Below are 10158 nucleotides of genomic sequence, written 5' to 3'. Positions count from 1 at the left end.
AACTATACTACAAGGCTACAGTAACCAAAACAGCATGGATATGTAACCAATGAAACTGAACAGAGACCTCAGAAATAACACTGTACAACCAGCTGATCTTCAACAAATCAGACAAAAACAAGCAATGGGGAAAGGATTCCCTATTTAATAAATAGTGTTGGGAAAACTGGCTAGCTGTGTGCAGAAAACTGAAACTGGACCCCTTCCTTATACCTTATACAAAAATTAACTCAAGATAAATTAAAGACTTAAATGTAAAACCCAAAACTATAAAAACCCTAGAAGAAAACCTAGGCAATACCATTCAGGGCATGGGCATGGGCAAAGATTTCATGATGAAAATGCCAAAAGCAATTGTAACAAAAACAAAAACTGATAAATGGTATCTAAACTAAAGAACTTCTGCACAGCAAAAGAAACTATCATCAGACTGAACAGGCAACCTACAGGATGGGAGAAAAATTTTGCAATCTATCCATCTGACAAAGGTCTAATATCCAGCATCTACAAGGAAGTTACACAAATTTACAAGGAAACAAACAAACAAACAATCACAAAGTGGGCAAAGGATATGAATACACACTTCTCAAAAGATGATATTTAAGCAGTCAACAAACATTTTAAAAAGCTCAACATCACTGATCATTAGAAAAATGCAAATCAAAACCATAATGAGATACCATCTCATGCCAATCAGAATGGCAATTATTAAAAAGTCTAGAAACAACAGATGCTGGCAAGGCTGTGGAGAAATAGGAATGCTTTTACACTGTTGGTGGGAATGTAAATTAGTTCAACAGTTGTGGAAGAGAGTGTGGTGATTCCTCAAGTATCTAGAACCATTTGACCCAGCAATCCCATTACTGGGGATATACCCAAAGGAAAATAAAACATTCCACTGTAAAGATACATGCACATGTATGTTTATTGCAGCACTATTTACAATAGGAAAGACATGAAACCAACCCAAACATCCATCAATGATAGGCTGCATAAAGAAAACGTGATACACATACTATACAGACATAAAAAAGAATAAGATCATGTCCTTTTCAGGGACATGGATGAAGCTGGAAGCCATCATCCTCAGCAAACTAGCACAGGAATAGAAAACCAAACACCGCATGTTCTCACTCACAAATGGGAGTTGAACAATGAGAACACTTGGACACAGGGAGGGGAACAACACACATCAGGGACTGGCAGGGGGCAGGGGGCAGGGGGCAGGGGGCAGGGGAGAGAGAGCATTAGGACAAATACCTAATGCATGTGAGGCTTAAAACCTAGGCCAGGTGTAGTGGCTCACACCTGTAATCCCAGCACTTTGGGAGGCCAAGGCGAGCAGATCATCTGAGGTCAGGAGTTCAAGACTAGTCTGACCAACATAGAGAAGCCCTGTCTCTACTAAAAACACAAAATTAGCCACACACGTCGGCGCATGCCTGTAATCCCGGCTACTCGGGAGGCTGAGGCAAGAGAGTCACTTGAACCCACGAGGCGGAGGTTGTAGTGAGCGGAGATCGCGCCATTGCACTCCAGCCTGTGCAACAAGAGCGAAACTCCGTCTCAAAAAAAAACAAACAAACACACACCTAGATGACAGGTTGATAGGTGCAGCAAACCACCATGGCGCATGAACTATGTAACAAACCTGCATGTTCTGCACATGTATCCCGGAACTTAAAGTAAAATTAAAAATTTTTAAAAAGAAGAAAAGAAAAAAATAAAAATGAAAATAAAAAAATCTTCTGAGTTGCCTACTTTAAGTTCTGTAGTTTTATACTTTACATTAGGACACGAATTCATTCGGAGTTAATATTTTTACATGAAGTGAAGTATGGAAACAAGTTCAGTGTTTTGCATATTGAGATCCAATTGTTCCTGTACCATCTGATGAAAAGACTATTTTTTTCTCCACTAAATGGGTCAAAAATCAGTTGTTCATATATATATGTGGGTCTTCCACTGATCTTTACGCCTTGATTACTTCAAAGAGTCTTTGTACTAAGTCTTCAAATCAGGTAGGGTTATTCTTCCAACTCTGTTTTCTCTTGAAAGTTATTCTAGCTATTCTAGATCCTCTGAATTTCCATATGAATTTTAAAATCAGCTTGTCAATTTCTAAAAGCCTCCTGGAATTTAAACTGAAATTCTGTTGAATTCATAGATCAAGTTGGGAAGAATATACATCTTAATAAACAATATTAAGTCTTCCAACTGATGAACAACATTGACTGATTGACTGATTTATGTCTTCTTTGTTCTCAACAACATTTTGTAGTTTTCAGTGTACAGGTTTTGCACACCTTTTGTTAGACTTATCCCTAAGTCTGCCATATTTTTATGCTGTTATAAGTGGTATTTTTGAATTTCAATTTCCAATTGCTTGTTGCTAACAGAGTATATAGAAATACAATTAATTTTTTGTATATTTATCTAGTATATTGAAATCTTACTCAACTCTTTTATTAGTTATAGCTTTCTTTGAAAACTCAAAACAAGATATCACGACATAGCTATTAGAATGACTAAAATTAAGAAGACTGAGTGTAACATGTGTTGGCAAGGTTGTAGGGGGAAGTAGAACTTTCAAATACTACTGGTAAGAATGTAAACATTGGCTGGGCGTGGTGGTTCACGCCTGTAATCCCAGCACTTTGGGACTCAGAGGAGGGTGATTCATCTGAGGTCAGAAGTTCAAGACCAGCCTGGTCAACATGGTGAAACCCCCTCTCTACTAAACATACAAAAACTAGCCAGGCATGGTGATGGGTGCCTGTAATTCCAGCTACTCGGGAGGCTGAGGCAGGAGAATCACTTGAACCCAGGAGGCAGAGGTTGCAGTGAGCTGAGATCGCGCCATTGTGCTCCAGCCTGGGCAACAACAGCAAAACTTCGTCTCAAAAAAAAAAAAAAAAAAAATGTAAACATTACAACTACTTTGAAAAATAACCTTGGCAATTTCTTAAAATAAGCTAAACATATACCTACCATATGATCTAGACATTCCAATCCTAGGTATTTATCCAAGAGAAATGAAAGGATATGTTCATACAAAGATTTGTACATGAATGTTCATAGCAGCTTAACTTATAATACTAAAATATTAGAGACAACCCAACTCTCCATCAGCATGTAAATGGATAAACCAACTGTGATATATCAATGGAATACTAGTCCATAATAAAAAGGCAAAGGTATTAATACACACAACAACACTGAAGAATTTCAAATTTACATAACATAAAACTCTCCCTTTCAAAGTGTACAATGCAGTGGTTTTTAGTATACTGACAAGGTGGCACAAAAGTCACCATTATCTAATTCCAGAATGTGTTCATCACCCTAAAAACAAATCTGCATCCACTAGTAGTCACCCCACACCCCAGTCTCATAGAATATACTTAATTTCCAGATGACAATGTGTTTCATCTGGGTGTCCCAAATCAAGCCTCAAAACCTTTCAAGTTTGAAAGACTGCTTTTAAGTTAATTTCAAGGGTCTATGGTATAAACACTGTTACTCTTCATCATTTCACTCTTTCTAATGAAAAACAGAACCATATTGATAAAGACACTGACAATTTTAGAGATGTTCCAATCACAGAAGTGTCATTTAGTGTACATGTGTAATTGTAACAGCGATCGCAAAATTATTACTTTTATTCAAATATTAATTCCAAAGGTAGCAACTTATTTTTCCTTGGCTTCTCCTTATTAGTTATAAATGACAGGACTGGTCAAGACTGAACTATAGTGGTGAATAAAAAAGACATGATGTCTTTGCAAATATTAAATCACACATCATCTGCAAAGCTTTTAAAAATTAGATTAATACAATCCACTTTGTGATCATTCCACCATGAACTATATTTTCTCAAAAACTTTTTAACAATCTTTATAAAAACTTTAGGTAAAGCCAACAGCACATTGGAAGGATAATGGTTTTACCCTCTGCATTATACTCAGAACATTATGATCAATACTTGTGCCTTTTTTGTGTTTTGTTTGTTTTTGTTTTTTTGACAGAGTCTCGCTCTGTTACCAGGTTGGGGTGCAGTGGCACGATCTTGGCTCACTGCAACCTCTGCCTCCCGAGTTCAAGTGATTCTCCTACCTCAGCCTCCTGAGTAGCTGGAATTATAGGCACGCACCACCACGCCCAGCTAATTTTTGTATTTTTAGTAGAGACGGGGTTTCACCATGTTGGCCAGGATGGTCTCGATCTCTTGACCTCACGATCCGCCCACCTCAGCCTCCCAAAGTGATGATATTACAGGCGTGAGCCACTGTGCCTAGCTATGCCTGTTTTGTTTTATTTTTTTCAAAGACATCACCATTTGTATTACAGAATCTGTCAATTCTAGAAGAAATTATAATCATAATCCAATCAAAATTTAGTACTTTTTTAATATTGAAGGAGTGTCAGTGATGACAAACATCCATAATAAGCCTTGGAATAATATGCATCTATGTTTAATGACTCCATAATCCTACCAACTATTGTTGGTGCACAGATATTAAATGTGAAAAGAGCAAAACAGTGGCTGATACTTGGATTTTTACCCTTCTATGTTTAGATAATACTGTGAAAACAACACACAAGCATTACTCACTGTTTAAAGTTAACTTTTTTTGTTAAGAGGCAAGATCTTGCTGTGTCACCCAGGCTGGAGAGCAGTGGTGCAATAACAGCTCACTGCAACCTCTAACTTGTGGGCTCGAGTGATCCGCCCATCTCCGTTTCCCAAGTAGCTGAGACTGCAGACACATGCTACAATGCTCAACTTTTATTTTAATTTTCTTTACTTCTCAATTTTTATTTTTTACAGCAAGAGGAGATCAGTTCTGTTCACCTAGGCTAGTCTCAAACTCCTGGCCTCAAGCAATTCTGCCTACCTCTACCTCCCGATTAACTGGGCCTCCAGGTACCAGCCACCATACCCAGCTTAAAAGTTTAACTTTTCATATGACATTTTCCAAGCCTACTAAATCACAAGTTAGAGATATTCCCAATGATTTTCCTAAGCAAAACCTGTATTTCAGCAGTACAAAATCGTAATGCTGTTGAAGCATTATTTGTGAAGGATAGATTTCCTTGATTAATAAAAAATATGGAATAAGCATTACAGCATAGCATGACTATATAATCAAAAAATCAAAGACAGGAAAATTCAGAAAGAACACATAATGCACATTTCTCTGATATTATTTTGGCATAACTGCTTTCAAAGCACAATACCAAGAGTAAGCAGACTCTTGATATCTGAAATGGATACAATTAAAGACTTCTGAGCCTATAAAGTACAAATACCACTACATATATCCACTTCAGAAAAATTAGTGGGTACCCAGTGAAAAGAAGAAAACTACCAACCCTCATTAAAACACAGAGTTGGGCAGTTCTATGTGCACTCACTAGCTATTCAAATTTTGCCTGAAAAATTATGAATTGCTGCATCATGGACTTTGCAGCTGGTTAATAGTCAAAACCATGAACATTAAACCCTTGACTGTCAAGGTCCTGCAATAAATGTCTAAGAAAAGAATGAACAAAGAAATAAATTTTTAAAATCTTCTAGGCATAGTATCAGCATGGGAGTTGTCATCTTAAAAGCAGCATTTCTCTAGAATATTTCCTAGAGAAAAGAAAACTTCACATAAAGACCTGTACACTTATTCATAATCACCAAAAACTGGAAACAACACAAATATCCTTCAATCAGTGAATCAATAAACAAACTGCAGGCTACCCATGCAATGGTACTCAATCAAACACAAAGTAACAAACTATTAGTACACTCCAAAACTTGAATAAATCTCAAAGGTATTATTTTAAGTACAAGAAGACAGCCTCAAAAGGTCACCTACTTTGTAATTCCATTTACGTGTCATTCTCAAAAAGACAAAACTACAATGATGAAGAAAAGATCAGTGGTTGCCAGGATTAGCGGAAGCGGGTGGGCATCATCTTGAAGGAATAAGGAGAGAATATGGGGGAGTGATGGAATTGTTCTGTATCATGACTGTAATGGTGCTTACATGAATCTATGTATGTGTTAAAATTCACAGACCTGTATATGAAAAAGGCCAATTTTACTATACAATTAAAATAAACAGCATTTCAGTGAAATCAACTAATTGTACTTACTCATTCTGAGAAGTGTTAATATTGTATACAGCCAATTATTTAAAAATTTGTTTAACAGTACTTGCTAATGGTGATAACAAAAGTCAATCAAGTGACTTAAAAATATTTAAATCTCTACTTTTTAATAAAAAAAAAAAAAAAAAAAAAAAAACACTTACCAAGTTCATTGAGACTCTGAGCAGCTTTTGTTATCTCTCTACTTCCCCCTTGCAGTTGTCCTTGGAGTCTCTTACTGAGATTCAAGATACGAATAATTCTCCGAAGCAAATCACAGGCAACCTGTGCAAACATCACAATGTTAAGTTAGTTGATCCATGAAGCTTTATTACTATTAATAAACAGTAATAACAAGCATAGGTGCAGCAAACCACCATGGCACATGTTTATCTATGTAACAAATCTGCACATGTATCCTGGGACTTAAATTACATTTAAAAAAAAAAAAAGCACAGTGGCTCACACCGTACTTAATATGTGAATCTACCCATTCTTTCCAGATGCTAAAGATTCACTCATGCATTTTTTGTTTCCCACCAACCACAAACCTAAATAATCACAAGTCTTAAAAAGCATCAAATGTCCTAGGGAACACACAAAAGTACTATATTTACATTTTATAATAAACTCCAATTCATCCCAAGTGGAGAGAACTTGGAATTGAGGCATCGTGAGAGCCAAGGATTCTTTCAGTCCTAAACCAGTTTTCTTCTCTAGGCCAGTGGTTATCAGTCTTGACTACTAATTCAAGTGGGTAGACTGAAAATGTTCCAATGCCCAGGCCACAGCCCTGACCAATTAAATCAGCATCTCTATGGGTGAAAACCAAGCATGAGTTATGTTTTTATGTTTTTAATATTCCCAGGTGGTACCAATGTGCAGTCAAAATTGACAATCACTAAGCTAGGCTGCTCAGCTTCCTACTACTGCCTCCTGTTATTTACAATCCCAGCTTCTCTTTCCTATATCCTGCAGGAGTAGTCTTAAAACTTCTCTCAATTTCATGATACTTTTTTTTTTGGAGAACAGGGTCACACTCGGTTGCTCCAACTGGAGTGCAGTGGCATGATCACACCTCACTGCAACCTCTACCTCCTGGGCTAAAGCAATCCTTCTGCCTCAGCCTCCCAAGTAGCTGGGACTACAGATGCGTGCCACCATGCCTGGCTAATTGTATTTTGTGCGGAGATGAGGTTTTGCCATGTTTCCCAGGCTGCTCTCAAACTACGGGGCTCAGGTGAACCTCCTGCCTCAGACTCCCAAAGTACTAGGATTACAGGTGTGAGCCACCGTGCATGGTGGTTTTTAATCCCTAATAAATTATAAAAGAGAGAATACGTAAACAACAAAACAAAACTATTTCACACACTTCCTATTCCTTTTTCCAGATCTAATACCGGGTCTTTACCTATCAAAAGGCTGAGGTAAGAAATAAAAGTTCATGTATTTTAGGACACTTTATTACAGAAGCTGGATTCACAGCAGTTGCATGAGGGAGAGTGCAGTAGAGGGTGACATACTGAATAACCAATATGTAGTGATCTTCAGCCTCAGTAGTGATTACAAAGGAAAGAGAGACATTCCATACTACTGCATCACAACCATTTCTGAATGGCCCCGAGGTTAACTGAGAAGCAAGGACATCTCCCCTGTTTAAGGAGAAAAATCCTACATGGTGGCAATAAGAATTAAAAGCTCTGAGAAGCCAGGGTCCCAGAGCCTCCAGGTATAAACATTCTTTTATGGGTGAAATAAATACATATCGGGGAACCCACCCCCAATAGTTAACATGGGTTCTTTTCTATTTCCCTAAGTGTCTCTGCTGGTTTGAGAAATAAAGTACAAAATAGAGAAATTTTAAAGCTGGGTGTCCAGGGGAGACATCACATGTCAGCAGGTTCCGTGATGCTCCCTGAGCCATAAAACCAGCAAGTTTTTACTAGCGATTTTCAAAAGGGGAGGGAGTGCATGAATAGGGTGTGGGTCACAGAGATCACATGCTTCACAAGGTAATAGAATATCACAAAGCAAGTGGAGGCAGGGCCAGATCACAGGACCACAGGATGTGGCGAAATTAAAATTGCTAATGAAGTTTCGGGCACACATTGTCATTTATAACATCTTATCAGGAGACAGTTTGAGGGCAGACAACCTGTCTGATCAAAATTTATTAGGCAGGAATTTCCTTGTCCTAATAAGCCTGGGAGCGCTACAGGAGACTGGGTCTTATTTCATCCCTTCGGCTTCGACCATAAAAGACAGCCACCTCCAAGGGGCCAGTCTATAGACCTACCCTTAGAGCGCATTCTCTTTCTCAGGGATATTCCTTGCTGAGAAAAAGAATTCAGTGATATGTCTCCTATTTGCTTTTGAAAGAAGAGAAATATGGCTCTGTTCCATCTGGCTCACCAGCAGTCAGAGTTTAAAGTCTTATCTCCCTTGTTCCCTGAACATTGCTGTTATCCTGTTCTTTTCTCAAGGTGCCCAGATTTCATATTGTTCAAGCACACATGCTCTACAAACAACTTGTGCAGTTAATGCAATCATCACAGGGTCCTGAGGCGACACACATCCTCCTCGGCTTACGAAGATTACGGGATTAAGAGATTAAAGTAAAAACAGGCAAAATCACAAGGGTATTGATTGGGGAAGTGGTAAATGTCCATGAAATCTTTACAATTTATGTTCAGAGACTGCAGTAAAGACAGGCGTAAGAAATTATAAAAGTATTAATTTGGGGAACTAACAAATGTCCATAAAATCTTCACAATTTATGTTCTTCTGCCATGGTTTCAGCCAGCCCCTCCATTCAGGGTCCCTGACTTCCCACAACAAATACATACACCAGAGCCACACACAGCCACACCCATGTATTCACAAGCAATACACCATATGTATGCATATACCATACTCAAACATAAAGCAAACATATATTTACAAACACATGTAAGTCAAAGTCAATCAACTATTAAACATGTTTACCTGACTGCTTTTCAGACAAACTAGTCTGAAATATTTAAATTAAAAAAAAAAAAAAGGACAATTTTTCCCATGGAGATTGACAATTGGGGCATCTCTATCTTTTAATTAAATATTATTCATTTTCTGAACAGGTAATACAAGCACATGATTCAAAATTCAAGAAATAAAAGGAAATAACACTGAAAAGTCACCCTCGTATCTCTGTCCCAACTATGTACTTAACAAAAACAATTACTGCTATTGTTGCAGGTAGTTAGACAATCAAGAGTGGGGCAGGAGAGGGCTACTGCCCCACCCACTAGGAATGTCAGTTGATGGTTTGGAAGTTATCACATTGCCTCTCTGAAACTGATAAATTGGCAGCCAGTGCCAGGGAGAAGACATTTCCTGATGGTCCACACTTGGTGCATTGAAGTGTTAATTCAATGCAAAGGCCAGGGAGAAGCAACTTCCAGGGCATGTGCTTTAAGACACAAAATGGTGAGTCTGACCTTCCGGGGGCACTCCACCTGAAAAAGGAACAAAGTCTCAGGTAGGCATGCATACAAATTTCTAAACACAATGCGTGTGCTCACCTCTTAAGGGTAAGGAGGGCACTGGACATGCAGGTAGCCCATCCTAAGGGAAGAATTATGGGAAAGGAGCCAGGCTCTTAAGTTCTGGCATCAAGGTTAAACACTGCACTTGACCTCAGTGCCCTCTTGGGACTCTTCCAAGAATACTTTCCTTTCTTTCTTTCCTGTTCTAAAGCCTTTTTAAACAAACTTCCACTCCTGCTCTGAAATGTGCCTTGGTCTCTTTTTCTGCCTTATGCCCCTCAGTCGAATTCTTTCTTCTAAGGAGGCAAAAATTGAGGTTGCTGCAGAACCATACGGATTCGACACCAGTAAGCTGGATATCTTGCACTGGAAACATTATCAGTGTCTTCCCTGTTAGAACTGACATTTTTAGATAAACAATTTGGAACGTTGAATCCCTAGCAACCATTCCTCTGAGATTTTAAATACATCGTAAGAAGAAATTAAGCTC

The 10158-nt window shown here is 38.3% G+C and overlaps 1 protein-coding gene across 1 annotated transcript in view; it reads right to left on the bottom strand.

Moving 5' to 3' along the window:
* COG5 (component of oligomeric golgi complex 5) overlaps nucleotides 1-10158 on the bottom strand; it is a 368980-nt gene that overhangs the window by 318705 nt on the left and 40117 nt on the right. Inside the window, exon 6 of the mRNA XM_050785204.1 lies at nucleotides 6309-6429. Coding sequence (XP_050641161.1) covers nucleotides 6309-6429 — 121 coding nt within the window. The remainder of the gene's footprint in view (nucleotides 1-6308; nucleotides 6430-10158) is intronic.

This window comes from Macaca thibetana, chromosome 3 (genome assembly GCF_024542745.1).
Source record: "Macaca thibetana thibetana isolate TM-01 chromosome 3, ASM2454274v1, whole genome shotgun sequence".
Lineage (NCBI taxonomy): Eukaryota > Metazoa > Chordata > Mammalia > Primates > Cercopithecidae > Macaca > Macaca thibetana.
This window is presented reverse-complemented; position numbering and strand designations above follow the sequence as displayed.